At 57.1% G+C, this 27,187-nt stretch overlaps 9 protein-coding genes across 9 annotated transcripts; 5 read left to right on the top strand and 4 right to left on the bottom strand.

Annotated features, from left to right (window-relative positions):
- Window positions 1-68: 68 nt before the first annotated feature.
- K452DRAFT_283912 (uncharacterized protein) lies at window positions 69-1,929 on the bottom strand. Its single transcript, XM_033539857.1, has 2 exons — window positions 1,278-1,929; window positions 69-1,218 (listed from the first exon to the last, which is right to left on the bottom strand). Exons 1-2 carry the CDS (start codon window positions 1,921-1,923, stop codon window positions 137-139), a joined length of 1,728 nt encoding a protein of 575 aa, XP_033401267.1. The 5' UTR covers window positions 1,924-1,929; the 3' UTR covers window positions 69-136.
- Window positions 1,930-2,079: 150 nt separating this feature from the next.
- K452DRAFT_264676 (uncharacterized protein) lies at window positions 2,080-3,597 on the bottom strand. Its single transcript, XM_033538704.1, has 3 exons — window positions 3,364-3,597; window positions 2,727-3,301; window positions 2,080-2,662 (listed from the first exon to the last, which is right to left on the bottom strand). The coding sequence occupies exons 1-3, from the start codon at window positions 3,413-3,415 to the stop codon at window positions 2,297-2,299; spliced, it is 993 nt and encodes a 330-aa protein (XP_033401266.1). The 5' UTR covers window positions 3,416-3,597; the 3' UTR covers window positions 2,080-2,296.
- A 7,303-nt stretch (window positions 3,598-10,900) lies between these two features.
- Window positions 10,901-12,427, top strand: K452DRAFT_243675 (uncharacterized protein). Its single transcript, XM_033537918.1, has 6 exons — window positions 10,901-11,018; window positions 11,085-11,107; window positions 11,169-11,179; window positions 11,231-11,260; window positions 11,317-11,400; window positions 11,453-12,427. The coding sequence occupies exons 1-6, from the start codon at window positions 10,973-10,975 to the stop codon at window positions 12,159-12,161; spliced, it is 903 nt and encodes a 300-aa protein (XP_033401265.1). The 5' UTR covers window positions 10,901-10,972; the 3' UTR covers window positions 12,162-12,427.
- Window positions 12,428-12,744: 317 nt separating this feature from the next.
- On the top strand, window positions 12,745-15,514 carry K452DRAFT_349068 (uncharacterized protein). Its single transcript, XM_033545572.1, has 2 exons — window positions 12,745-13,991; window positions 14,048-15,514. Exons 1-2 carry the CDS (start codon window positions 12,905-12,907, stop codon window positions 15,451-15,453), a joined length of 2,493 nt encoding a protein of 830 aa, XP_033401264.1. The 5' UTR covers window positions 12,745-12,904; the 3' UTR covers window positions 15,454-15,514.
- A 118-nt stretch (window positions 15,515-15,632) lies between these two features.
- K452DRAFT_205449 (uncharacterized protein) lies at window positions 15,633-16,242 on the top strand (the record flags this gene model as incomplete). The annotated part of the gene is made up of 4 exons (XM_033536098.1): window positions 15,633-15,685; window positions 15,736-15,770; window positions 15,824-15,938; window positions 16,170-16,242. Coding segments are annotated over 4 exons (276 nt in total), but the record flags the coding sequence as incomplete, so codon positions are not given.
- Window positions 16,243-16,380: 138 nt separating this feature from the next.
- Window positions 16,381-17,418, bottom strand: K452DRAFT_121820 (uncharacterized protein). The gene has a single exon (XM_033535188.1). The coding sequence runs from the start codon at window positions 17,284-17,286 to the stop codon at window positions 16,567-16,569; it is 720 nt and encodes a 239-aa protein (XP_033401262.1). The 5' UTR covers window positions 17,287-17,418; the 3' UTR covers window positions 16,381-16,566.
- Window positions 17,419-19,580: 2,162 nt separating this feature from the next.
- K452DRAFT_121806 (uncharacterized protein) lies at window positions 19,581-22,074 on the bottom strand. Its single transcript, XM_033535187.1, has 3 exons — window positions 22,051-22,074; window positions 21,776-21,974; window positions 19,581-21,603 (listed from the first exon to the last, which is right to left on the bottom strand). The coding sequence occupies exons 2-3, from the start codon at window positions 21,783-21,785 to the stop codon at window positions 19,886-19,888; spliced, it is 1,728 nt and encodes a 575-aa protein (XP_033401261.1). The 5' UTR covers window positions 21,786-21,974; window positions 22,051-22,074; the 3' UTR covers window positions 19,581-19,885.
- Window positions 22,075-22,771: 697 nt separating this feature from the next.
- Window positions 22,772-24,589, top strand: K452DRAFT_283902 (uncharacterized protein). Its single transcript, XM_033539856.1, has 5 exons — window positions 22,772-23,217; window positions 23,448-23,574; window positions 23,876-23,940; window positions 24,004-24,089; window positions 24,277-24,589. Exons 1-5 carry the CDS (start codon window positions 22,998-23,000, stop codon window positions 24,427-24,429), a joined length of 651 nt encoding a protein of 216 aa, XP_033401260.1. The 5' UTR covers window positions 22,772-22,997; the 3' UTR covers window positions 24,430-24,589.
- Window positions 24,590-26,005: 1,416 nt separating this feature from the next.
- On the top strand, window positions 26,006-27,122 carry K452DRAFT_121763 (uncharacterized protein). Its single transcript, XM_033535186.1, has 2 exons — window positions 26,006-26,809; window positions 27,091-27,122. The coding sequence occupies exon 1, from the start codon at window positions 26,177-26,179 to the stop codon at window positions 26,693-26,695; it is 519 nt and encodes a 172-aa protein (XP_033401259.1). The 5' UTR covers window positions 26,006-26,176; the 3' UTR covers window positions 26,696-26,809; window positions 27,091-27,122.
- The last annotated feature ends 65 nt before the right edge of the window (window positions 27,123-27,187 follow it).

Raw genomic sequence — 27,187 nt, 5'->3', positions numbered from 1 at the left:
AAAAAGAAGCAGCAGCAAAACTTTCTCTCGCTCACTCCACATCCAGCACCCACCCACCCACAACCCTCTCCGAGATATCTACCTATCGTACACGCCTACGCCCACGCCCACCCCACACCACTACCCTCACCCTCTCTCACCCCGCAAGCCCCACGCCCAGCTCCTCAGGCCGGTGCTCGACGGCCGGATCGCCCGCGGCGTCGAACGCGGCCGGCGGGCCCGACATGCCGTGGTGCTGGTGCTGATGCTGGTGCTGATGCTGCAACGAGGAGGCGGGCAGCGGGGCGTGGTGGTCATGGTCGTCGTCGTCGTCGTCCATTTCGTCGTCGCCCTCGTCGCCGCCTTGATGTTGCTGCTGGTGCTGCTGATGCTGCGCAGCGAGCACGCCGCTGCCGTTTGCCTCGTCGCGGTGGCCGAACGGACCCTCCGCTGCACCTGCACGCTCTGCCGCTTTGTGCCTCTCCGCATCCGCATCCGCATCCCCATCGCCCACCACAGCCACAGCCACACCCATGTCACCAACACCAAACCCCCGGCGCCACTCCGCCTCCCCCTCGCCCACAACCTCCAGCCCCCGCGAAACAGACACGTCCGCCTTCAACGCCTCGAGCAGCTCCGCCCCCTCTTCCGCCCTCAACAGCCCGTCGCGCCGCCCCATGCGCCCCAGCTCCGCCTCCAGCACGTTCTCCAGCGCCAGCTCCTTGGCGACCCACTCGGCGCGACGGCGGCGCTCGAGGCCCTCGCACTCGGCGCGCAGAGCCTCGGCTTCGCGCTGGGCCCAGGCGGCTTGTCGGCGGAGGAGGCGCGCCAGCGACGCGGGCGGCAGCGCCAGCTCGGCCGGGCTGAAGTGTATGTCGTGCGGGAAGCGGGGCGTGCGCGGGGCGGGCGGCTCGCCCGGCTCCGGCGCCCGGAACGTGATGTTGTTGTGCTCGTACTCGGTCTCAGCGGGGGGAGGGGGCGGGGGCGGGAGCGCGGCGGCGGCGGCGGCGCTGGGGGACCCGGGGAGTGGCGAGCCGGGCTTTTCGGGCGCGGAGATGCTGTTGCTTGCGCCGGGCGTGCTGCCGGTTTTGAAGACGAGGCGCACGCGCTGGTTCTTGTTCGAGGGGTTCGACGAGTGGTGTTTGGGGACGGGGTCCGAGGGGCGCAGCGCCTCTGTCTCGTGGACGGTGCGCATGTGCTTGGCGAGGGCGTCGGAGCGGGTGAAGGCGCGGTCGCATTCTGATGGATGGAGTTAGTTGGCGTTGGACGCTTCAATGGGAAAGAAAAACGTCACGCACCAGGCAGGGTGCAGTAAAACGGCTTCTCGCGCGTGTGGCTGCGCATGTGGGCGCGCAGGGCGTAGCCACTGGCGTGCGGGATGCCCTTGCGCGAGCAGTCGCTCCACTCGCACGAGTATTTCTTCTGGCGGGTGCCGATGTGGTCGTCGTGGAGATGCTCGACCAGGCGGTCCATGTTGCCCAGGTCGCCGGCATCGCAGCCCTCCCACTTGCACACCGTGACCTGCTCTTGCCCCAGGCTCTCCTCGTCCTGCATGGCGCCGAAGCCGCCTCCGCCACCCCCGCTTCCCCCTCCTCCTCCTCCTCCGCCGCCGCCGCCGCTCCCGCCTCCGCCCGGGTGGTTCGGCGACGCGGGCACGCTGCCCTCGGTGTCTTCGGAGATGTACAGGTCGGCGTCGCCACCCACGCCCACCGACGAGGCGGGCCCCGTGGTGCGCTGGCGCTTGGCCGGGCGCAGGCTGTCGTGCTCGGCGTCGTGGTCGTGGAACGTGTCGACGCTGAGCGAGCGGTGGTCCTCGGTCTTGACGTCCTCGGGGAAGTCGTCGGACGAGAGCTCCGACAGCGGCGAGCCGGGCGAATCCATGGCGCCGTGAGGGTGGTGATGGTGATGGTGCTGATGGGCGCGCGCGCTGCTGCGTGAGGTCATGGTGGTAGGCAGGAAGGGTTGCGCGCTGTGTTGCTCCAGCTGCGTGTTGATAGCTGGCTTGCACGAGGGGCCTGTCTCGCCCGCCGCATTTGCTCTACAAGTACAAATTTCGCTGGTTACGGACTTCCACCATCATCACTGTCAAAAGGTAAGCTAGCCACTTCTTCCATTTCTTCCAATTCCAATTCCCCTCGCTTGTGATGAACAAAATAGAATTCTGCAATCCTGAAGGATGTCGCGCTCTGCGTTGCTCCCGAATGTTGATTAATTCTAACACAACTTAACCTGACCTTGCCTGTCACTACTGCATCACGCCTCTGCACTCAGCAGTGTCTAAACCCAAACTAACGCGTTGCTCATTAGATCTCTCCATCTACCCATTGACGTGCGCCATGCCCTCCTTGTGATAGCGGTCGCCCTTGACGGTGACGCGCTTCAAAATCTCGCCCAGAGCAGCCATATCCTCCTCGGACAGGTCGACCTCCGTCAAGTTCTCGACGACGCGCTCCTCGGTCGTGGCACCCGGGATGGGGATGATGGCAGGCAAGCCGTCTCTGCGGCTGTGCTTGCGCACCCACGCCAGCGCCACCTGCGCCGTCGTGCACCCCTTGCGCTGCGCAATGGCCGCGACCTCGTCGGCCAGCTTGAGGTTCTCGTCGAAGCAGTCGGGCTGGAAGCGCGGCGTCAGCCGGCGGAAGTCGCCTTCGGGGATGTCCTCGAGCTTGCGGATCTGGCCCGTCTAGGTGATGCTGGTGTTAGCCTCGTCGTCGTCATTTGTTGCGCTTGACATGCGAACAACTCACCAGGAATCCCCGCCCCAGCGGCGAGTACGCCACTATGGGGATGTTGAGCTCGGCGCACGCCTGCGCGATCCCGTTCTCCAGAATGTCCGTCGTGTACAGGGAGAACTCGACCTCGACAGCAGCGATCGGGTGCACCTTGGCCGCGCGCCTGATAGTACTAGCACTAACCTCCGACAAGGCAATGCCGCCCAGCTTGCCAGCCTTGACAAACTCCGCAATATAGCCGATAGTGTCCTCGACGGGGACGTTGGGGTCGACGCGGGCGCACTCGAACAAGTCGAGGGCCTTCTTGCCGTCCAGCACGCGCAAGCACTCGTTGATGCTGCGGTGGACATTGTCGCGCGAGCCGTCGGGCGCCAGGCCGCCGCGCACCAGCCCGCCCTTGATCGACAGCACCACCTTGTCCGCGTCGGCCGGGTGCGCGTCAAAGTACTCGCGCAGCAGGTGCAGCGAGTTGCGCTCCGGCGTGCCGTACAGCTCGCCGCCGTTCCAGAAGTGCCCGCCCTGCGCTAGTGCCGCCTTCATCGCTTTGAACGCTTGCTCGTTCGGGGGCGGGTTGGGCCGCCATGTGAGGCCTGCGTTGCGTTGCTTGTGTTAGTATTGTCCATCCCATTTGGCACTCGAGCATGCCACGTACCCATGAGCCCAAAGCCCGTCGCCCCGACCTCTTTCCCCAGCAATTGAACCATAGTGATGCGGCGTGCGAGCGTGGGAGCGTTCGAGCGTGGGGACGTAAGAGCGTGTGTAAACAAGTAAACAGCGTCGTGCAAACCACCAACAAAAGCCAAAGCGTGTAGTATGCGTGCGAGAGTGTCTGGAGCAGTGACAAGGCCCACAACAGCCAGCCAGACAGCCGTCCAAAGCACCTTTTATACCCCAGGCCGCGGCGTTAACCCACGCAAGCTCCGCGCTCCATGGTTAGGTGCGCCCTAATTCCGGTCATGACGACTTGCGCTCGACCGCGCTCGACTAAGGTTCGCTGCCCATTGGCCCCCGGAACCTAATCCAGACGGCCTGACGGGCCAGATGGGCCCGGCCCCTTGATTGATGATTGATGACGCTGCGCGCGTCGAGTGCTGTGTATGTGCTACGGGTAGAGTAGTGTGCCCTGGGTGCTGTACCTGCTCTACCTGCTCTAGGCGCGTAGAGTAGAGTAGAGTAGAGCACTCGAGCACGTACGGGCACGGGGGAAAAGAAAGGTGCCTAGGTACCTAGGTAGGTGTTGATGCGTCATCTGTCACCCGTCGTCCGCCATGCAGACGCAGGCCGGGTCTCGAGCTCTCTCTCATGCGCCCCGCGTGCGTTACGTCGACTTGCTTTGCTGTCCACGCACTGCATACCTATTATCCAAGCACATACAAGGCGCGCCGCCCGCAGCCCGTCCTGTCAATGGCACAGTAGAGTATGGCACTCCTGCTCCTACGGACGACGGCGGTGCCTACTCCGTACCTACTCCGTACCTACAGAGGTGGAGATATACCTAAACGCCGCTATCTCCGCGCCGCCCCGCCGCGCGGGGTTTAACTAGCGCCATAGGAGTAGGTACAGTAGTTATGGGCACCACTGGCGGGTATGCACGCAAGGACCCCAGGCGCCGGGCTGCCGGCTGCGGGCTGCCCTGTCCGTACCTACCTACCCCTATGCTCCATAGGTACAGTACCTATGCAGGAACAGGAACAGGCTCGAGACGGAGTTTAGGTAGGCACGGCGGTCCTACTCCTAGGGCAGGATCAGGCCGGTGGGGCGTGGCGTGGTGGTGCCGACGCGTTGGCCGTCTCGTATGTACGAGTAAAAGGATCAAGTGGGTAGTTTCAATGCTATACTGGCTGTTGTTGACTGTTAATTGATGCTGGTGCGGTTTGTTGTTGCTGAGCCGCTTCCTTCTATGGGGATTGCATGGGGTTGACCGTTGGGGGCCGCGTGGTGGGGGACGTGGGTGTGGGTGCTAGATGGATGATGGATGCGCCGATCTTGCGTGGGTGGGGGGTGCGGATTATCGCGTATGTGCGTACGGATGTGGATGCGGATGCGGATGCGGATGAGGCTGTGAGTCTGTGAGGCTGTGAGGTGGGTAGGTGTTATGGAATGGGTTTTGGATGTAAACTATAGGGAGGGTGTAGGTGTAGGATTTGCTGGATTTTATCCTATTTATCCATCACTGCGTCCAACCAAGTCCCTCCTAATTCCCTTAGCCTAACGCAAGAAATCACCGCATCCCCAAGAGGAAGAAAGAGAACCTAGACGAAAGTAAATAGGGAAAAACTGCTGCCAACTAGACGTCAACTACGCATGTGTATATTAAGGTAATCTCAACTCAACTTTAACCCCAATCCAACACTACACAGCACTACAAAAATACCCGATCAAACCCGCCATGCCCATGCCATGCCATCAAACCATGCCGTGCCAAACAATACAAACCAAACCAGTATAAAAAAACGCACCCCATAAACGCCTATCTCCCACCACCATCCTAACCCATACCAACCAATTAACCACCAAACCAAACCCAGCCCCATAGTCCCAGGGAATCCCTCTCCCACACCGCCAATACTTTCTTTATACTAGTCCACACCTGCCTCCGACAACGCCTCGTTGACAATATCCCGCAACACGGGCCTATTGCTCAAAAGCGCCTTCGTCCCCACCTTGCCCCTCTTCTCGGGCACCTTCAACCCCTTCTTACCCGTAGTAGTGCCACCGCTCTTGCTGACCCTGTTCTCCGCGCTCTTAAGCGGCGCAAGCACGTCGCGTTCTTTTTTCTTCCTGGGGCTGACCGCGCTGCCCTTCCTCTTGTGGACCGGGCTCGCGCCACCAAACTCCATCTGCGTCTGCGTCGGCGCCTCATCAAACGTATGCGCCTCGCTGACGCCAGGCGCGAGATCCCATACCCAGCCGTTCGTGTCGCACATTTTGACGAGCTTCCTGAGCGTCTCGTCGCCGCTCGCAAGCGTGGACTTGCTACCGAGGATGACGAGCTTGCTGCGAGCGCGCGTGACGGCCACGTTGATGCGGCGCCAGTCGTGCAACAACTCGCCCACCTGCTGCTCCTCGTTGCTGCGCACACAGTTTACCACGACTATCTCCTTGTCGCGCCCCTGGAACTTGTCCGTCGTATGCACTTCTAGCCCCGAGCGATGTCGTAGAGACCGCCGTAGCAGCTGTAACTGCGACCGGTAAAACGTTATCACACCAATGTCGTCGGCCCCAATGCCTGTGCTCAACAGCGATTCGACGAGCTGAACCGTCAGGCTCGCTTCCAGATTGTTGATTATCCGGGAGCCTGAAAGCGATTCCAAAGAGTCTGGAAGCTGAAGGTCTGTGTTGAGGAAAACGACTTTATTGGCAGGCTGAAGCGTGTGTGCGAGCCAGCATTTGGACGTTGGGCCAAGACAAAGCGTTCCAGATAAGGTCGAGGATGAGCTGAACGGGTTTGATTTGCCATGTTGCGAGGGAGAATGGTACTTCTCCAGAGCAGCAATGTTAGGAACGGCCAGTGCGCGGTCAGCAACAGCCTGATTGCCACATTTGAGCCTGCCGTCGTAGATCAGGTTGTTTGAGAGAGACATGATATCCGCACACATGCGGTACTGGTGCTCTAGACTGACTATTGCTTTTGGTTGCTGTTCGCTAAGGAGCTTGAACAGGCTGATATCCAGACCACCCTCTTGGGCATCTTTGTTTTGGACAAGGGGTGGAAGCTGAAAGTGATCGCCGACAAGAATGAAGCGCCTGGCCATACGAATAGGACCTAGACACACCGGCAAGGTGATCTGTGAAGCTTCGTCGACGATACAGTAGTCGAAAACTCTCCGTTTGAATATCGGATGGTTGATCGTCAAACATGTGGTGGCAACAACAGGCGGATCTTTCCATGAGCGATCCAACTCCTCCATTGAGGCTGTGGGTCGGGCTGCAATGGTGGCGAATTCTTGTACTTCCGGGTGTATCTTAGATTCAGTGCCCAGCCTTAGAATGCCCATCTTGTCATTCCGAATCTTGAGCAGAATGTTGTCGACCGCAGAATGGGTGTAAGACGTCAGGAGAACGCTCTTTCCCTTCGCTACAAGGGCCCGGATGATGTGCGCAATTGTGGTAGTTTTACCAGTTCCGGGCATACCCAGTACTAGAGCATAATCTTGGGCAGAAAAAACCTTTTCTACCGCAGCCTTCTGGTCCGAATTCATTGCCATCTGCGAACCTTGACTCTCCATAGAGTATGCGGTGGGACTATCGTAGAAGACAGGGGCAATTCCGTCGACGATGAGGCCTCGGAGCACAACAGACCTGAAGTCGTTATCATTCATTAACTGAATGATGTTGTTCCGTGCCGCGGCCATCCCGTTGCTAAACTCGTCTTTGTCTAGCCTGTAAAGGATTGGCTCCTCATCCTTGCTGGAGGTTTGAGATGCGACAGGTCCAGTTGTCACATCCATCAACCCAATGAAGGACTGATTTCTTTCCGCGTCAAAGTCGGGTCGCTTTACCCGAGTGTTATGGAGTCGTCGGTCCACGCCTACGGTGATCGTCCGCTTTCCGACATGTGTTACAAAACCGGTTGCAAGAGCGAAATGTCCCTTCTCGTCTGAAATGACTATCGGCTCTCCGGTCGTAATGGTAGATTCAGTGAAGGAGAAACCACTCGGCGCGTCATGTTTGACAAGCGTATATTGGAATCGGTTGATCTTTCCACCATTTGCGCTTTCCACGAAAGATCCAGGCTGAATGACGACATTTGCGAAGCATCTTCCTAGCTTTTCTCTCTCATGGCTCAACAACGTCCACAGTTCGCGGTGAAACTTCTTCATATCCGATTCTTCTAGGGTCAAAAGCGTGTCCCATTTCTGGAAAAAGTCTTGGTGGGAGGGTTTAAGGTTCCGAACGAGTTCATCGAATTTCTTTTTCACAGGACCATCCAGTGTTTCGCCATCTCCGTAGTCAGCGAGTCGATGGTAAAGAAAGCAAGTTTCTTGAGCGTAACATTTGTTACACTCACGAGAGTTAGTGATCATTGGCGGCAACTGGAGGCGTTCTCGGACATAGCAAGCGAGTTCATTGCGTTGGATGATCATTTGGCGAATCTCACGCCAAATAGCCGGTACCAGGTTGATTTCGGAATGGTGTAGGTAAAACAGTACGCCAAAAGTGATGTCAATATCTACGTTCGGGGTCAGTTATCACCCTCCAAAGCAAAGCTGGAGTACATACCGTAGCGATCAGACATCAACAGAGTATACAAGGCTGTTTGAGCATGGTGAGACGGATGAATAGACTTTCCGGTCTTGAGTTCGAAAGGAACAGTGAGTGTTCGCTCGCCGAAACTATCGCTCATCGCCACTTGAACCGAAGCGTCAATATTGCCCTTGAGTCCGTACATGGGCGACCATATGTGTTCTTCAACTTCCAGGAGTTTGTTGATGCTCATTTTTACAGACTTGCCAACTCGTGTTTTGACAAGGGCGTCGGGCTGGATGACTGTCAGTTATAAAATCAAGCCAAAGCCTTTAATTAGGGCCAACTTACACCCGGCTTGGCCTTGACGAATATTTTACCCCACGCCTGCAGCCCTGGAAGTTGGCTCTTCAGGCGGTCGACAATATATCCAACCGTGACATCAATTTCGAGTATTGTTTCAAATTTCCTCGGAACAATTTGTTTGATCCGGTCAACGAGCCAGTCGTGATCCCAGCGGTTGGCTTTTAGCGCTTCTTGAAAAATCTCATGGACGATGGTGCCGATCAGGGAAGCCTCGCTTGAATCACTGGTGGATTTGACACGATCTTGCAATACAGCTTTGCGTATGCAAGCGAAGGAATCCCCGACGGCAGTAGCAGAGATGAGATGATCAGGATGCAGAATGATCATGTTCTGGTCATCGTCCACAGTGCACTGCCCTGTTCGTGTGAAATGCCCAATGACATGGACATAAGACCCAGTTGTACAACGTGTCTCATACCACGACTGGCGAAGAGTGATGGCTTTTGTTAGTTTCATTTTCTCGTCTTCGACCATCAGAACCTGGAGACAGTCAGCCTGCATGTTTGTTGGCTTCTTGAAGTTCATCGACAAACCTTCTCTGGCTGCATATAGCCTCTCTCGGTCTTGTATTGGCCTTCTACCACCTTTGTTACAAGATAACGTTGAATTGTACGGGGAGTCCTGTCGGTTTCACTCTTCGATTCTTAGTAAGCTATATGCGTAAGGGGCTCGATAATTCAAATACGCACGGATTCACCACCGTTTTTCAACGCCTGCGTCGCTGCAAACTCTGCGGCTTCAAACTGCTCAACGTCCAAGTCATCGCCTCCGAATTCGTCGTCTGAAGAATCTACGAGACTGACTTGCACAACGGTGTCCTGATCAGACTGATTCTTGTTTTGTTTTTCTGATGGTGGCGGTGATGCAGCGGGTGCCGAAAGATCAGGTCGCTTGTCATAGAGTGAAGTAATGCTCTCAAGACCAGCAGCAAAATCTTCGTCATCATCTCCAAAACCAAACTCGTCATCGCTGGCTACCACTTCCTGTTTGACGTGTTCATCCTCTATCGTCGCTGTCGTTACAGGCTCCGGTAATGTCGTCTCTTCGCCCTTAAGCGTTGTTTCGGAAGGAAGTTCTGGAATTGACATGGGGTAATTGGGTAGGGTACTGCTAGTAGCCTCTACAGCTTCGAGTAAATCAAGATCGATGTCCCCATCGCCATATTCCGAGGAACTCGAAGGGCTTGGTGTAGCTTTCTCGCCCTTAACTTGAGCAGCTAGTAGGTCCGGTTCCCCCAAGTCAGAATTGACACCGCTCATCTCCTCAATAGGTGGAAGGCGCTGTGTCGGAGTGCCTTGAGGGGCAGAAGAGGGTGCCCCGTTCTCTGGAAACGGTAAAGAACTCGATGGTTCACCAGGAAGATGCTGTCTCGTCGGCTTTACCAAAGTTTCCTGGATTCTCTCGACTAGTGACCCCACTTTGGACACCTTCTGATTAGACGAGCCAGTGATGTCAGTGTTGTTGTTTCCAGCCCTACTAGCCTCCAACGACTCGCGGAACATGCCACCCGTGCGTCTCCTCTTCATCTTGCTTGCTGGCCATTCTAGCCCACAACTTGCCCACCTCCGCAGACCACTAACACTTCCTGCTTCTGCAGATGAACGCGGGGACGAGTCGGTCATCAAGTGAGCAAAAGCTCCTGCTTTGGCGGCAGTCGGAGTACCCTGATTGGCAGTGTTGACCGCGTATCTATTCCACAGGTCCGCAGCTGGGTCGGCTCGCGGTGTCTCCAGATTCATCACATGGTCCTCTGGGCCTCGTTTACCAAAATGATTGTACGCTTCCGGTTGTGACGACGAAGGCGGCGAAGAACTCCGAGCTCTCTTTCGTTTCCTAGCAGGCGTAGCGGCAACCTGCGAACTGTTGGGAGACTTGACGTGCCAGTATATGTGTTCGTCGGGCGACACTGCCTGCACTCCTGGCTCCCTAGCGGCGAAATCGGCGTTCCCTATCAAGTCGGCCAATGGAAGCCTTGTGGCAGGCGCGGGAGTTGTTGGTGGACAGGTCTTGGATTTCTCCAAGGTCGCCACCTGAGGCTTGACGGGGTCTGCTTCATTCTCCTTGTCGGGGTAGTTGTCGGCTGGCCGTCCTTCAATAAACTGAAAAGCCTTCAGCTTGTTCCTCGAGGAATTCGAGGCTTTTATCGGTGGGCCGGTCATGACGGGTTCGCGAGTGTTCTTGTATCTGGTCGTGTGGGCTTCGCCAGCACTACGCGGTCTACATGAGGGACGCGATCTCTGGCAGGCGTGGATCAGTTAACGCGTCATAGAGAGAGGGTGGCGAGGATTGGGTACGCGGTTGCCGTGGTCTTGGTTAAAAAATGATTGCTGGCGCGAAGACATGGTCGAGGCGGGAGGAGGCAGTCGAGGATGACGAGGCGAACGCGCGAAGTTGGACGCGTCGAGGCGCGCGGGTCATCACGTGCGGGAATAAACAAGCCGGATGTGCAGGCGCGGGGCGAGGTTCAACCTATGCAGCTCTGGCCGCAATCGGGTTCGTTGCAACCCCTCAATTAGATCGGTCTTGCCGATTTTTGCCGCCGCGTAAGTCGGTTGTGGAAAGCAGAGGCCGCCGTTGGCCAAAGTTCGTTGCGGCGGCTGCCAAGTGCCGCGCTTATCTTCCCCGGTTCATCAGCCCCATATTCCATCGCACCACACTCCGCGCCTGACTTTCTTTCTGCACTCTCCTTGCTCGAAGCAGTTGCCATCATGTCGACCGAGAAGCCCCTTCCCTTTGGCTACCAGTTTGCCGCCGGTAAGCAGTCCAATTGCGCCTTCCCGCTGTGGACAACATGCTGACGTTGCTTGCCGTCCGATATAGGCGCCGTGGCCGGTGTCTCTGAAGTGAGTAATTGCGCATTGCGCAGACAGCAAGTGACACAGCTAATGGCCACGCGATGGATAGATCCTGGTTATGTGAGTCATCCAGATGCTCTTTTGAAGGCCATTGACTGATCTCTTACTCAGGTACCCGCTTGATGTCGTCAAGACCCGAGTGTAAGCGCGTCAGTCATGACACGACCGCGAAGATATGACGGCTGAGCATATGATAGACAGCTCCAAACCAGCAAGGCTGCCGGCGAGGAATTTTACAATGGCATGTTCGACTGCTTCAGGAAGATCATCAAGAATGAAGGGTATGCCACCGTTCTTGTTTCTCATGGGAAGCGTCGGCATTGACACACGCAGCTTCTCCCGCCTCTACCGCGGCATCAGCGCCCCCATCCTGATGGAGGCTCCCAAGAGGGCTACCAAGTTTGCTGCCAACGATGAGTGGGGCAAGTTCTACCGCAATCTCTTCGGCGCTGCGAAGATGAACCAGCAACTCTCCATTCTGACTGGTGCCACGGCCGGTGCAACCGAGTCTTTCGTCGTCGTTCCCTTTGAGCTGGTCAAGATTAGGCTGCAAGACAAGGCTCAAGCTGGAAAGTACAATGGCATGATGGACTGCGTCACCAAGATTATCAAGAACGAAGGTCCCTTGACTCTCTACCAGGGTCTGGAAAGCACCATGTGGAGGCACATTCTCTGGAATGCTGGTTACTTTGGCTGTATCTTCCAGGTTAGAGCTTTGCTCCCCCCGGCCCAGGACAAGAAGGGCCAGGTCAGGAACGACCTTCTATCCGGTGCCATCGGTGGTACTGTCGGTACCATTATCAACACCCCCATGGACGTTGTCAAGTCGCGTATCCAGAACTCGCCAAAGGTCGCCGGCACCGTGCCCAAGTACAACTGGGCATGGCCCGCTCTCGGCACGGTCATGAAGGAGGAAGGCTTCGGCGCGCTGTACAAGGGTTTCCTGCCCAAGGTGCTGCGTCTGGGCCCTGGTGGTGGTATCCTGCTTGTCGTCTTCACGGGCGTCATGGACTTCTTCAGGAAGATGCGGGAGGGACAATAGATGGACGTTACCGCATAGCCCCGGTTGTTTCTCCTGTCATCGGTGAGCCACGGATAGACTTGGATGTTGGTAGCATGTACGATCATCTGATGAAGCTCACGCATGTAGAGATTCTAGTTCCAGTCACAGAGAACTTAGCTAGATTTAGACGCCGGTCGTTCAAATAACATGACGTTGGCGCGCGACTATATGAGAACAGTATTTGAACTACTGAGCTTTTGAGAACTTATGTCAATAGCTCAACAAATATGAAAAGTTGTTGCCTCAAATGGTGGTTGAATCGAAGGGTATATTTTCTACGGGTTTATGAAGAACCTCTAGAGAAGTTGCCCAATGATTGTCCTTTAAGCCTACCTTGTCTAGGTGCACTTTCATCTCTTTCGGTGTTGGGCTAGGATCAGTAAAGCGTATTGTTCGATAAAGGTTTTAATAGTTTGTCGGCTATTGAGAATATACTATCGATCAACCATAGTCCAGGTTAATGAGGCAGACAGTCTGTATACATATATTTTATCGGTGACGCTGGTTCTCTGGTTTGGACCAAGGGTCGTGCAGCGCCCAAGCTTCCATCCTCCGCACCACCAACTCGCTCCTACAACTTCACCCACTTGCAACATGCCTAAACCGACATAACGTATCCCGCACTAATACTAATAAATCCCCGCGATCCGTCACCGAGCGAGGCAACCGGACTACAGCACCATTGATGTAGCGCGCACGGGGTGTTCGCATAAGCCCGCACCATGCCGCACCACCTCCTACCTCCCAATCCTTCCCTCGTTGCGATACTCCTAGTGATCAAGACCTCATCAGGCCCACGCCTTGTCTTCCATTATCCACCGAATCCCGCCTGCTCATCCTCGGCGCTGCCAGCAAATCCGCAATGGTATAGCAATGGCACGTCGACAGGGACCGATGACGAAGATACAAGCTCTACAAGCAGCACCGAGTGGAACACAGACAGCGACGAGGAAGAAGAGGATGGTGGGAGTAGGGCGGGTAGCATAGCGAGCACAAGGGGAACGAGCAGGCTGAGGGACGGCAGCCGCAGCCGGCGCGGCGCAAAGAGCTTGAAAAGCCAAACGGACGTAGATGAGGACGCGGACGACGACGTCGACGGCTTGGGAGAGGAAGATGGCATGGTAATAGTAAGGACAAGCTCGGGACACGGAGCCATGGGAGGGAAGAAAGGCGGTGGTCCGCAGGACAGCGATGGTAAGCCAGACTGGGACAAGTTACTTGGCTTCAAAAGCGAAGGGTTGGAAAAGTTGCTTTGTCCCGGCAAAAAGTTCAGAAAAAGGAAGTTTGAAGTCGGATTGGAGGGGCTATGCTTCTTAGGATGCCCGATGTTTGCAAAGGAGGGTGCCGGGTGGAAGAAGAAGAGGAGAAGGAGGAAGGGGGCGAATGACGCTCAGGAGGATGCCTCTCAGAAGCCTACCCCGGAGGCGGAAGAGAGTGATGAGAATGCTCCGGCAGACGCAGAAGACGAAGGTATTGAAATTATGACCCCCGATAAGACTAGCCCTCGACTTGAGCTTCCATCAGGATATGAAGCAGGATACGGACATGTGTTGTCCAGCAATGTTTCAGACGCGGGATCGGACACGAAGAGCGCATCCACCACATCAGGCCCATCCGAAATGACCATGTTCAACATCGTTTTCGTTCTGAACCCTCCGGCTCTAGAGTATCAACTACGCAGCCAGGAGATGTATGATAACGCCATCAAGAAGTTTGCGAAAGACTTGAAACACGAGCAGCGCGCATCGAATTACGTATGGAGAGAATCAAAGACTATTCTGGCCATTAAAAACAAGGCCAAAGATGGCAGTGAGTTGCAACTACAACTCGTTCATGGGACGATGTCTAGCTAACTGACAGTACAGGGGAGGGAACAACCAGTTTGTGGCATAGCATTCTTTCTACATCATCACTGGCAAGGTCCATTGCCATTTTGTTTGACTCTCTTTCCAACTCAAAGATTGCTCATATACATCTCGAAACTCTGGCTGATGCGTCTTATCAAATACCCCAAGCACCGTCCACCCCGTACCTGTCTAGGGCGACTGATCCTCAAATGCCTGGGCTCTGGCTCACGACCGCCAACCTCCCAGACGATGGAGATGAAGGCGTATTCAATGTAACGCTTACCCCGCATCATGCCCTGTTGCTACTCGAAGACAAGGAGACCCTTCTCAGAGAGATTGAGGGAGATGCCAAAGAACACTCGGCGCAACTGGCCTTCTATATTAGCAACCTTACGCCCACGAAGTCTCTACAAAAGCTCGCGACCTTGCATAAGATCCCGGTTGCTGACTTGGAGTTTATCGCCGCCCACCTTATATACTGGCGCCGTGCGCGCGCCATTCCGCCGCTTCATCAGCGCGACACATACATTGTATCGCCCAATGCGGACATGCGCAAACTTCCTCAAGCCATACCGGCTTACGCCACCCGCTTCCCCACTCTCCCGTCCTTGCCGAAGATGCTCAGCATGCTGTCAACTCAGCAACCCAGGACCTATGGTAGCTTCATCCCCAGCAAAGACCACCGCCACGCCTACATGGAGATCCTGGCCTGGCTTATGCGCGGCGGCTGGGTGACCCAGCTCCGCACTTTTGCCTGGATCCGCGTCTCGCCTGAGGTCCAGGCTGAAGTTGCCGCCATCATGGAAAGAGAAGCCAAGGATGCCACTCGGGCCGCTATCCAACACGCCCGGGACCGCCGCGCAGCTATGGGGGACCACTCGGACGATGCCAGCGACCGTGCCACGATTGCCAGCGATGATGCGCCGTCTACGCCGCACCGGAAGTCGCCCCGAGACAGCGAGAGCAGCGGTCATGCAGCCCTATCCGAAACGAGCAGTATCCGCAGCCCCCGCGCAGCCTTCCACACATCGCCGCGAGACAGCCAGCATAAGGCGTCGCCCCTGCATGCGTCGTACTCGGCGTCTGCGACGTCTGACTTTCATGGTACACCGGCGACGCCGCGGCGGCCGCACCTCAGCCACAGCTTTCATGCGGCGTCAAAGGACCCGGCGGATTACCAACCGCGCATGATTTACAGCCCTCAGAAGGCGAATGCGCTCGAGGCGCGGTGGATTGAGCATATTAAGAATGGGTTTGAGGATTCGGATGTGCAGAGCATGTTTCCCGTGCTGCAGAAGTATTTTGATGGACGCCATGCCTTGGACGACATTGCGGGGAGAGAGGGCATCAAGCGAAAGAGGGTTTGGGGAGTATTGGGAGTGATGAGAGAGAGAAATGTGCTGTTTGTAATGCGGCATTGGTGAGGGTAAACATGAATTGTTATTTGTTTGTGGTTGAAATAATGATACCTGCGAATGGAGAGAGACGTATTTGGTGTCTTCGATGTGGCTCGTGCACCCGCCATGCTCCGATCAACTTCCACAACACCAACACCACCGCTACACCACCACCGTATCCACAACCGCCTACGCACCCACCCACCATGAGCACCTTTGGCAGCCCCGGCGGACGCACCACCGTCCAGAAGCCCATCCCGTAAGTACCGCCCAATGGGCAATGGCTTCTCGCCGCTGACAGATCCGCAGTCCCGAGCGTGGCTCTTTCCCGCTGGACCACGAAGGTGAGCAACATGACGATTCTTGCGCTATGCTGTCAGTGGCTGACCCGCAATAGGCGAGTGCAAGCCCATTATGGCACAGTATCTGCGCTGCCTGCGCCAGCACCGTGGCACCAATGATCCGGAATGCCGCCTGCTCTCCAAGTCCTATCTCAAGTGTCGCATGGAGCGGTACGTTTGTCTACTTTTCTTTTCCACCGCGTGCTTGTCATTTATCATTTCTGCCAAGTTCTAAGAGGAGCAACGGCAGCGCGCGACGGCCTGCCCTCCGCGCGGTTGGGCGCACGCAAGCTCCTCTCCATCTCTCGCGCCTACTTCCTTTCTTCCCTCCATACCGCAAAACCGTCGCGCCGACACCGGCACGCAGCAACGCCTCAGCTGACATGTTTCCCCGCCGCACAGCAACCTCATGGCACCGGATGAAATGAAAAATCTTGGCTTCTCCGACGACAACGACACAAGCAGCGCGTCAGCCGGCTCGACTCCCGCCACCACTACCCCTACAGCCACATCCGGTGCGACCGCGACCCCCGCCCCCGCCGCCTCGGCAGCATCCGAGCAGCGAAGCAAGGGCGCCCACTAAGCTAAGCCCTGCCAACCAAGCCGACCCAGCGCGCGGGACGCCCCATCTCCTCCTCGTTCTGGGTCGGCGCGACGCAAGGGGTGCGCGGGCGGCAGATAAGCGAGCGGGTAGGCAGGCAGGCGCGCCCTACGAATCCGGGTATCGGCACCCACCCAACCACAGGGCAGGGCGCAGCTTATCGGGGTACCTGCCTCAGCACCTCTCCACCCACCCCGGTCAGTCATGGAAGGAAGGAAAAAGTGGGAGCAGGAGCAGGAGCGAGCGGCCCGGCGCCGCTTTCGCCCGCGGTGCCCGCCCCGGCGCGTGCGTCATCCGCTGCACCCCACAATCGCGGGGACCAAGCTTTTCCACAGCACTGGTGCGACTATGACGGCGGCCTGGCGGACCGGCCCGGGGCGCTGGGTCGGGGCGCGCGGGTGATCGATCGCTTTCTTGCTTGTTCTTTGTTTGTTCGTTCCTTCCTTTTTTTCCTTTTGCTCCTTTATGCTTGTGTGTGTGTATGTGTGCATACCTACACCTATCGGTTTGGAATGGATGGATGGATGTGTGTGTGTGCGGGTGCGCGCAGGGATGGAAGGAGACAGGGCGAAAGAAGGAGGGAAGCGTGTGGTGCTTGGTGGTGGAGGGTGGAGGGGAAGGGCACGCGTGCAGAGGCGGTGTGTTTTGGGTGATGGTTCTTGGAAGAAATGGTTGGCTGGGTGCTTTGGCATCGTGGTGTGTGGGAGCGAAGAAAGGAGTCGCGAGAAAGAAAAGAAGGAAAGGGAAAAGGGAAAAGGCAAAGGGAAACGAAGGGCGTCGTCTGGCCCGCTCGGTGAGTGAGTGGGTGGGTGGGGTGGGTGTGCGCGCATGCGCATATGTGCGAGCGGATAGATGCGTATGCGGGCCGGCGCTGAGACAACCGGGCACGCACGCGCCCACCTCGATCGGGCTGGTCATGGGGATGGGGTGGAAGTGGAGTGGGAGTGGTGGGGGGGTATGTCACCATCACCACTTAACTTACTTCTGCCCCAAGACGAGTGTCGGACTGACTGGCTGACTGACTACCTGCCTGTCTTTCTGTCTGTCTGTTTACTCAAATCCCAAGTTGGCAGGTCGTGGCGCCGGCGCCGATGTTGGTGGTGGTGGTGATGGTGGCATGTGCACCCTCCCATGTAGGTAGGGTAGGCACCGACGACGGATTGACGGGCGGGCGGCCGCGTCATGGGGTCGTCGTCGTCGTCGCTCTTGTGCCGGCTTGCTACCTACCTAGGTACAGAGCTGGACGCGCAGATGAGACAAGGTTTGATGGCCGACACCATGGCATGGCGGGCGGGCAGGCACATCTGTAGCAAAGACGGAGCAAGCAAGCAAGCAAGCAAGCATCCACATCGGATAGGCAGGCAAAATAAAACAACAACCGCCATAACTCTACCAACCAGCCGGCCGGCCAGCCACAAAGCGCCATTTACTGACACGCACGCACGCACGCACGCACGTCCTCGGGCCCAAAGTACGAGCCCGGTGCGGTTCAGACAAAGCAATCGAGGCAATCAACGCCAGTCAGAAGCCACGGACAAGGCAAAGCAAACGTGCCGTGTCGTGCCGTGTCTGAGTGAGTGGGTGAGTGAGTGTGTGTGTGCTATAGATAGAATAGAATAGAACGCATGATATGGTATGTATGTATGTATGTCCAATACACCTCGTGGGAACGACGACTGAAGGGATAGAATTATGAGAGCACAACCACTGAGATCGTAAAACAGATAGAGCCGCAGTGCTTGCTTGCTTGCTTGCCTGGCTAGTAAGTTCAACCAAAAAGAAGCCAGCGGCACACATGAACGCGAACCTCAAACACCAGAACCAAACCCAAATAACAACCAGCAGCCAGCAGCAGCAACGACGGTGGTGGCGTAGCGCAAGCAAGCAAGCATCATCCCCTCGTCCACCAACACCCCCCATTCATCCATCCATCCATCCATAACGAAGAAGCAAGCAAGCAAGCAAGCAAGCAAAATCGTGGGGGGTCAAAAAAGCAAAACAAATACCACAGCACCACCCCCAAAGGCTCTCTCAGTCGCAGCCAGCTACTGACTCCAGATAGACAAACCGACAACCACTAACAGACGAATGAACGAATGAACGAATAGAACGGCCAAGTAGCAAACAAGTTAAGTGAAATATACTAATAGTAGTAGTAGTAGTACTAGCACTAGGTAAATAAATAGATATATAGATAGATAGATAGGTACCAACAAAAGCAATATAGCCCTCCAAAAAAGCAACCAACCAGCCAACCAGCCAACTAGCTCTCAGCCCTCCCATCCCTTCCGAAAGAGAAGAAAACAGCAAAACCACGAAAACGAAAAACGAAAAACGAAAAACGAAAACAGCCCCAGTCCAGCTGAGAGTACGTACGCAGGACCCGACCCGACCCAACCCAGCTCAGCCCAGCTCAGAGCCCCCGAGCTAATGACATAGGCTAAACCGCTGCGCAATGCATGCATGCATGCATGAAAGCAAGGAAGCAAGCGAGCAAGCAGCAGCCGCACGAATACCAAAAAACAGGGGACGAGACGAAAGGAGGCAAGAACGCAATGGCAACAAAGACAATAATTAGAAATAGTAGGAATAGTACTAGTAGTAGTCGTCGTCGTCGTCGTAGTAGTAGTAGTGCTGTAGATAGATCCATTTCATTCGTTCCCGCCCGGGGGTGATAAGCTGCTGTGGAGCAAACAGGAAAGATATTAAAAAAAAAAAAAAAAAAAAAAATAGTAATAGGTAGTTGGCCTTGAACCAAGAAATGAAAAAATAGAGGAAGAAAAAACAGGATATCATTTCAATCGATTCGGAAAACCCGCCCGAAAAAAAAAAGGTCGCCTTGCCACACCACCCTTTGCCCGTTCCTGCCCTGCTCCTTCCTTTGCCCCCCGCCACCCTCTCGTTCATCCATCGTCATCCGTTAGCCACACCCGTTGTTCGGCTTTGTTCGCTCCCACTAATTCCCGCTCAGCGGCGCCGTCCACCTTGCTAGCTAGTACCCATCACACCATGTCGTCGGGTGAGAGGGGGCTTGGGAAGCAGGAAAATAAGCAGATGGGTAAGGTAGGTGGTAGGTTGGAGAAGAATCGAAAGATCATGAACTCCACGACCCGTAGGATGCATATGCTCGTAATACGAAAAGATAAAAAATAAGAAATGAAAACTAAAATAGAAAAAAGAAAACTTCCATGCAATCGCGCCACCACTGTCGAGAAAGAAGCAAGGAAGCAATGTCAAGTTAAGAAGGGCAGCAGCGAATCGGCAAGCAGAAGATAAATGATAAAATAAAGCAAAAGGTTTCCCCAATGATCGTCAGAATCCGACTAACTCCGGTGCAAGATCAAAGGAATAAACAAAAGGAGAGCGCATCGCGCAGCTAGTCTCCGAATACCGGTCTAGTTTTGTGATGCATGATGCCAAATGTAGCTGGTTGGGGGGTATCTCAAATTGATGCCATGATCTTCTGCCCGGAAACATCTAACGGTGGTGGCTCCGGCCCAAGAGGGTGGGTATGTAATCACATCTCCATGCCGAACTCGTCCTCTTCCTTCAAGCCGGGCTGGTTGATCCAAAACTGTGGCTGGCCAGAGTTTGCGCCACTACCGCCCGATTGGATCGCAGGGCTGAGACTCTGAGGCGACATTGGGTTGAGTGCGTCACCGGCGAGATTGGTGTGCTTGGGCACCCGAAGGCCGGTGCCGGGAGCCCGGGAATACGAGAAGGTCTCCCAATTGTTCTTCTCAATCGCGTCGAAAAGCTCGGTGCGCATGCGATTTTCCTCCTCAGTGTACTCGTACGGAGTCTCGCCACCCAATTGACGAATCTGCTCGAAAAGCTGCTCTTCCTGCTTCAGCTTGAGGTAGAGCATCCACATCAAATCGCGGGTCCAGCTGACGGAACCGTTGAGAATGTCGCCTTTGTTCGGGCCTTTGTCTTTGTCGTCGATCGGAAGACCGGTGGTGATATTACCCGCAGCGCGCCTGCCGTTTGGACCCGCCAAGAGTGACGTCGCCTGAGGTGGCGAGATGCCACTGGCGGCCAAAGTAGGCGACAGGGGTCCATTGTTATGGATGTGCTTACGAATCTTCTCATCCTCCAACCGATGCTGCGGCACAAGTTTGGACAAATCCTGGATGCGCTCGTTGATGTTGTCTCTCCGTCGGCGCTCAACCATGTTGTGCGACTCGCGACGCCTGCGCCGCTTCGCCTCCTGCGTCTGGTATGCTGGGTTGGGCTGTCCGTTCTCTACCTTGGCTGGCAAAGATGCGTGCTTCCCCGACGCCAAGACCTCGGCCATGCCGGGGTGCATACCGCCCTGGTGAGGTGAGACTATTGGTGAGTCGATCCACGAGCCGCCGCTGCCGGGCGTATTATCCCACTGGCTCGACATGCTCTTCTGGTGGCCGTGGCTCGGTCGGTGCGCGGCGTTGATGGGTTGCGAGGGAAAGCTGCCAGAGTCGGGCGTGCTGAGGTGAAGAGCGCCAAGTGCGGGGGTCTTGGGCGTCAGCGGGCTCCGAGAATCGGATAGCTGTCTCTCCAGGCCCATCCTGGAGTGCTGCCTCGCATTCATGTTGAACGATCCGTTGGGCATGCTGGCCAATCGCTGGTTTTGCATGTTCTGGAATTGACCCGGGTAATTGAATCCACCATCGGCGAATGGGCTTTGGATTGGCGCTCCATCGGGCGTGTTCGAATACATGTTGTTGTTGTTGTTCATGTGGTTCTGATTGGTGTTGACCGACATGGAATTCCCGTTCATCTGGGGCTGAAAGTAGTTTTGCTGGTTGTGTTGCTCGTTGTTCTCCTCATTGAAGTTGTGAAAGGCGCCGTTCTGGTTGCCCGAGTCATCGATCAAGTCCCGGAGGTCATCGTCGGCAATGTGCGAGTTGCCCAGGAAGCTCGACGACATGTTGTTGGAGCCGTACTGGTTGTTCAGGATGAAGCTACTGCTCATGGTGAGGTCGGAAGGGTTTACGCCGAAAGCATTGCCGGAACCTCCGTAGTTCTGGTTGCCGAATTGGTGGGACATGTCGAAGCCAGGCTGGTTGGCGAAGCGGTTCGGGTTGAAGTGCATGTCGTCGGACTCTTCCTTGATATAAGGAGCCGGCGAACCGGGGTGGGCCATGGCTGAGTCAAAATGGAAGTCCGGAGGCGAGTCTATGTCTAGTTCTGGCTTCTCGATTGATTTCTGTATGTGGTGGTTGAAGTTCGGAAAGTGGGTGATGTTTGTGTCGGCTGCGATGAGATCAGTGGATGTTCTTATATAAGGCTGCCTAGCCGCAGGATCGGCGACAGCCAATGAGGCGGCTGCTAGCCACGAAAGGGCTGAGGAGCGACGCCGGTGAAAGAATGCATGACGGAATCTGGACTATTGGCCGGGTGGACCAATGCGGCTGCTGCGACTCACCTACGATCATTACTGGAGTCGGACCGCTTCGATGTGGTTGAGGGTTGAGCGGTGGGCCCGGGTTTTGGCGTGCAAGCGAGCGGACGAGAGATGCACGCTTAAATGCTCGCGGGCGGAGCGGTTTGCGGTTTGGAGGGAAGCAAGCTAGGGGGGCGCATTCGCATCGATAGAAACTGGCAAAGCTCGCATATATTACGGCCTTGCGTCAGAGAGCATTAGCCTCGCATTGCCCAGAGCGTTTGATGCGGTCGTCGTACCTCTCTGCAGCCTCTTACCGGGGGTGTTGGCCGACTTGAGTCAAGGCGGGACTCGACAGCACAGTCAGGGAGAGGGGGGTGCGGACGGTGGGACGTGTGCGACGGGTGGTGAAGGAGGCGGACAGCCGGGCTTGGTGGGGCACAGCGAGGGCGGCGGCGGCGGCGGCGACGACGACTGACGACGACGACGACGACGACGACGACGCCGGGTCTCTTGGTTGGTTGGAGAAAAGGCTGCTGCGCGGCTGGAGTTAGCACACACACGAGAGAGAGAGAGAGAGAGAGAGAGAGAGAATGGGAGAGAGAAATACGTTCGGAAGTGGACGTGCTTAGAGAGCGACGTCTCTTGGTTGGATCGAGGTGTTCGAGGATGGATCAGGATGGATGAATGGATGGATGGCGGGGACCCCGGGCCTAGGGTGAGGTGCGCAGGGCTGGCTCTTTATTAAGCGTTGGATTAAACGACAGTGGCCCGCCGAGAGCGCCGGAATTCGTCGAGGCGGTCAGACAGCGGCAGGAATGCGAGGATTGGCCCGGCTTGATATAATGGTCACAGTCGCCGAGTCTCAGATCCAGTGACTCATGGGCCCGTCCGCCGAATATCCGCCTGCTTGCTTGCTCTTTCGTACCGTAACAGTTTGCCAGTGAAACACTTCCCTTCGCCCTCCACCCTTCGCCCTCCACACCCTCTCCGCTGCCTCACCGCCCAATCACCGCCCGTCGCACTCGGCTCGAATCACGCCCTCCTGGCTGTCTCACCCCCCGGTCACTGGACGCCCGCCCTCCACAAACCCCCCGAGCCTCTACCCCCATCCCCCGAAGATCATCTGCACGCAATCTCGCCCGCCTCCCGTCCGCGCTAGCGTTCTTTCAGAAGCCGCAAGACACACCAGCGAACCCACTTCTCCCACTCCAGGCCACTTGGGGCAATCCGCCAAGACGACCATCCCATCCCCATCATCATCATGGCCTCGGCCTCGTTTCGCGACTCGATGAATTCGCTCGGCTGGAGCCGCCGCGACCCCGACCTGCCCGTCAACACGGCCTCGCAGCAACCCATCCTCAGCAGGCTGCAGTCCTTGAACCCCTTTGGCGACGGTGGCTATGTCAGGCTGCCCACCCACGAGCCCGGCGCGCCCCTGCCCGCCCCGACGCGCCGTGAGGAAGAGGAGGGTTGGTTTGCGCGTAAGTCTACTACTGCCTGTCGTCCCGCCTCCCGACACTCTGCTGCACCCTGCGCCGGGCAGATCTGTCGCCGAGGGGTGACAGGGTGCAGTTCCTGCGTATTCTTGTCCTGGGCGTGCATGGAGCTTGCATGGCCCAGGTGCTACGCTCCGCCTGCGCACCGCTACCCACCGCGCGTCCAAAAAGACGCAAAAAGGCGCTCTTGGACATTGGCTGACAGCCTGGAACAGTGAGCCGATGGGACCGGATGCTCGTTTTTGGCGGCCTCAACCTTGCCGCCGTAGCCATGTTCGTTACTTGTTTTGCTCTGATGCCTACCGGCGTCTTCCTTCTGAAACCCAGAAAGTTTGCCATCCTGTAAGTTTTTTTTTCCAAGGCAGCAACCATGCCCGTTTTTCCTTTATCTCTGGCCCACTTTCTGGGCCGCCGGCGCATTTTTACGAGGCAGCCACGGCGGGGGCCAGCCGGGACCGTGACGACCGCTAGCCACGTTCCTCTCTGAGACAGAGGCCCACACCCACCAGCGATCATGCGGGTGCTACCTGCGGTGCACCGCAGACGTCGCTACCTAATCTCAACTTCGCTCAAGCCCACGCTCCAATCATGGCGCGGCGACGGTGCAGGGGCAGCAGCAGCTAACGCTCTGTCTCTTCCTCAGGTGGACGATGGGCTCGGTCCTAGCCCTGGCCTCTTGGGCGGTCATGATGGGCCCGATGCAGTATGGTAAGCAAGCCGCCGTCCGCATTCGGATCGTCAGCCTGTCATGGAATACTGACCTCTGTCCAGTCCAACACCTGCTTTCGGGCCCCCGACTACCGTTCACCGCGGCATACTTTGGCACCATCGCGCTGACTCTCTTTTTCGCCATCGGGGTAAGTTGTCGGATCCTTGCAATCGATAAACCTGCTTTCCCATCATCGTCGTCTGATCCCTGTCGGGCCAAACACCATCACGACCTCTTCCCACACCCCTCCCCCTCCCCCTCCCCCCTCCCCCCCACGCTAGCCGCCGCATGCGATTGCTCGTGTTTACTGAATGGGCGCGTGATTTTCACTCTAGCTTCACAGCACCTTCCTCACGCTCGTCTCGTCGATCGCGCAGCTCGTTTGCCTGCTGTGGTATCTGGTCTCTTATTTTCCGATGGGATCGTCCGGACTGCGCTTCGCAGCGCGCTTCGGTGGGAACAGAGTCGCGGCATGGATGAACGACTGATGAAGGGAGCGACGCGTGCACCACACACCCGCTTGCTGCTGTATTTACTACACAGACAAACCCATGTAGCCATGACGCGAGGCGCGTCGCGAAAGCGAACACAGCGTCCAGGGTCTCGCCTCATGCTGGGCGAGGCAAAAAAGAATGCCAAACATTTTCCTGAAACATCCGCGGCGGCCGGGTCATCAGGACCCAAAGATGCAAAAGTCATTTTCTCGCAGAGGCAGCAGCAGCAGCAGCAACGGCAGCAACGGCCGCCACACACACTCATTCTCTCTCTCACGCACACACACACCCACAGCCCATCGTCGCATTCGCGATGACGTTCGCAGAATCCGGAAGCGCCATCCTTCCCTCCCTCCCTCTCCGGGAATGGAGGCGCGCGGGCTTAGCCACCACTCCTCCTCCAAAAAAGCATCATATGCCCTCCCACACAGCTTACTCACCCACACAGCCTCCATTTATTTTGCCTCCCCTGCAAAGCCATGGGCCACACTCCCACCCCTACCCTACCAAACCCTACCAAACCCTACCATACCATACCTTACCCATCACGACCTACGACCTACGACCTACGATCATCAACCTACCAGCATCAAGCATCCTCCTTCCGCCGCGCCCCGCGCACCACTCGCACCGCAGCAGCCCCCTCCCCCATGGATGAACGGACGGGCCACAAAAGCGGCTGCTGGCTGCTGCTGGCTGCTGCAGACCATCGCCTCCTGCATGGCCGACGACGCGCACGCCCGCCCACCCCGGCCGCATGATGCGCGCGCGCGGCCTATCAGCGCGGCTGTGCGCACAGAGGCCTAGGTAGGTAGACGGCTCGCTCGCTCGCTTTTTGTTCTGTTTTTTGTTTCTCAGCGGCGGCGGCGTCGGAGTCGTCGTCAGCTCCCATCCCATCTACTTGCCTACTTGCCTAGCTGTCTATCTCGCTTTGCGTGCTGACGCTGTCTGCTGCCCGTTATTCCCGGCTTGCGAGGCTTGGGTGGGTGCTCGAGTTGCTTGCTTGTCTGCTTGTCTGCGATGGCTGGGCTGTGCTGGTGGTTGTGGTGGTAGGACCGCGCGCGCAGGCAGGCAGGCACCTCCTACATCGCTAGCTACCTAGGCAGATAGGTAGGTACCTAGATAGGCACGGTAGGGAGGGTAGGCACCGAAGTAGGCAAGCAAGCAAGCAGGCAGGCAGGCAGGCAACCGACAGCCCGACCGGTAGGTAGGCGGGTTAGGCTGCACGCCCGCCTGCGCCCTTACCATCCATCCACTCACAGGCTGCGAATTCCACAACAGCAGCCGGCCAGCCAGCCAGCAGCAGCAGCAGCAGTCAGTCAGTCGTTCGCTCGTTCTGCGCCGCGTTCTCGGGCGCACGCGCCGGGCGCGCTGCTAAGGCTCTACCTAGTTGGGTGAGTGGGTGTGTGGCACCACGGCGGCGGCGGCTCTTTCTCCCCCCTCTCCCCTCTCCCTCCCCTCCGGGCTGCCCGCTAGGTCCTGCGTCTGCGTCTGCATCTGCTGCATCTGCAGGCTGGCCCGCCCTCCCTCTCTTCTTCTTTCGTCCTCTTTCTCTCTTTCTCTCACTCTCTCTTTTTCTTTCTTGGATTATCTTTCTACCTTTCTGGCTAGCTGGCTACCTGACTATCTTCCATCTGTACGTCTATCTACCCACCCACCCTACTCTACCTCCTCCACCACCACAGCAACAACGACCCAACCAAGCAACCAACCTAGCAGACAGACAGACATACATACATACATGCATGCGCGCGCTCCACCCTCTCCAGTCCCCACACCCCACCCACTCTCCCTCCTAGTACCTCGCATCAGCATCATGACCAGCATCAGCAGCAGCAGCAGCAGCAGCAGCAGCAGCCCAGCGCAAGCAGCACGTCATTCCCGCCGCGGCGGCACCGCACGACCGCTCGCTCGATACGACTTACTGCCTGCCATGACACGCACCCGGCCCGGCAGGCAGGCAGGCAGGCAGGCAAGACACCCATACGTACACGGCCTCGCCTGCGAGACGAGACGCCAGACGAGACGGGACGAGACACGGCGTGGCGCGGCGCGATCGACCGCCTGCCAGATGGCCTGCCTGCCTAGGACCCCACCCCCACCACAGCGGGGGTTGTCGCTGCTGCTGCGCGCGCGCCCCGCGACTGGGCTGGGCCGGCGATGGAGCCCTCCATACGTCCATACGTCCTTATCTCCCTACCTATCTCCCTACCTGCCTACCTACGTCGATCGGTCCAACCCCAGCCAGCCAGGGCGCTAAACCAGCACCCCCACCCGGCACGGGACGCACGGGACGCACGGGCGCGCGCGAGGGCGGGACGGACTGGAAGTGAGGCGAGAGTGTGAGGGTGCGAGGGTGTGAGGTACTAGGTAGGTAAGTGGGGTGGGTCTGTTGCATGCCATGCGGGGGAAACAGCAGGTGGGCGCGGCTGCCCAACTTGCTTGCTTGCCTGCCTGCCTGTCCGCTTGCTTTGCGCAGATCAAGCAGAGCAGGCGAGCAGGTGGGTTCGCGCGCGCGCGCGGTGCTGTACTGTGTGTGCTCTGCTGTAGGTAAGGTAGGTGGTGGCGGCGCCGCCGGGCATGGCCTGCCTGCCTGGGGATGGTGTTTTGCGTGCTTGCCTGCCTGCCTACTGACATGTTGACTTACTGACTTAGTGCTTGCTCGAGCGCCGCGTGCCTGCCTACATACATACATAGGTATGTATGTCTGGTACGTACGTATGTACCCAGGTAGGCGCGCAGCAGACGGTCT

This window comes from Aplosporella prunicola (assembly GCF_010093885.1).
Source record: "Aplosporella prunicola CBS 121167 unplaced genomic scaffold K452scaffold_4, whole genome shotgun sequence".
NCBI lineage: Eukaryota > Fungi > Ascomycota > Dothideomycetes > Botryosphaeriales > Aplosporellaceae > Aplosporella > Aplosporella prunicola.
Note: the sequence above shows the minus strand (reverse complement) of the source record. Positions and strands in the feature narration are given on the sequence as shown.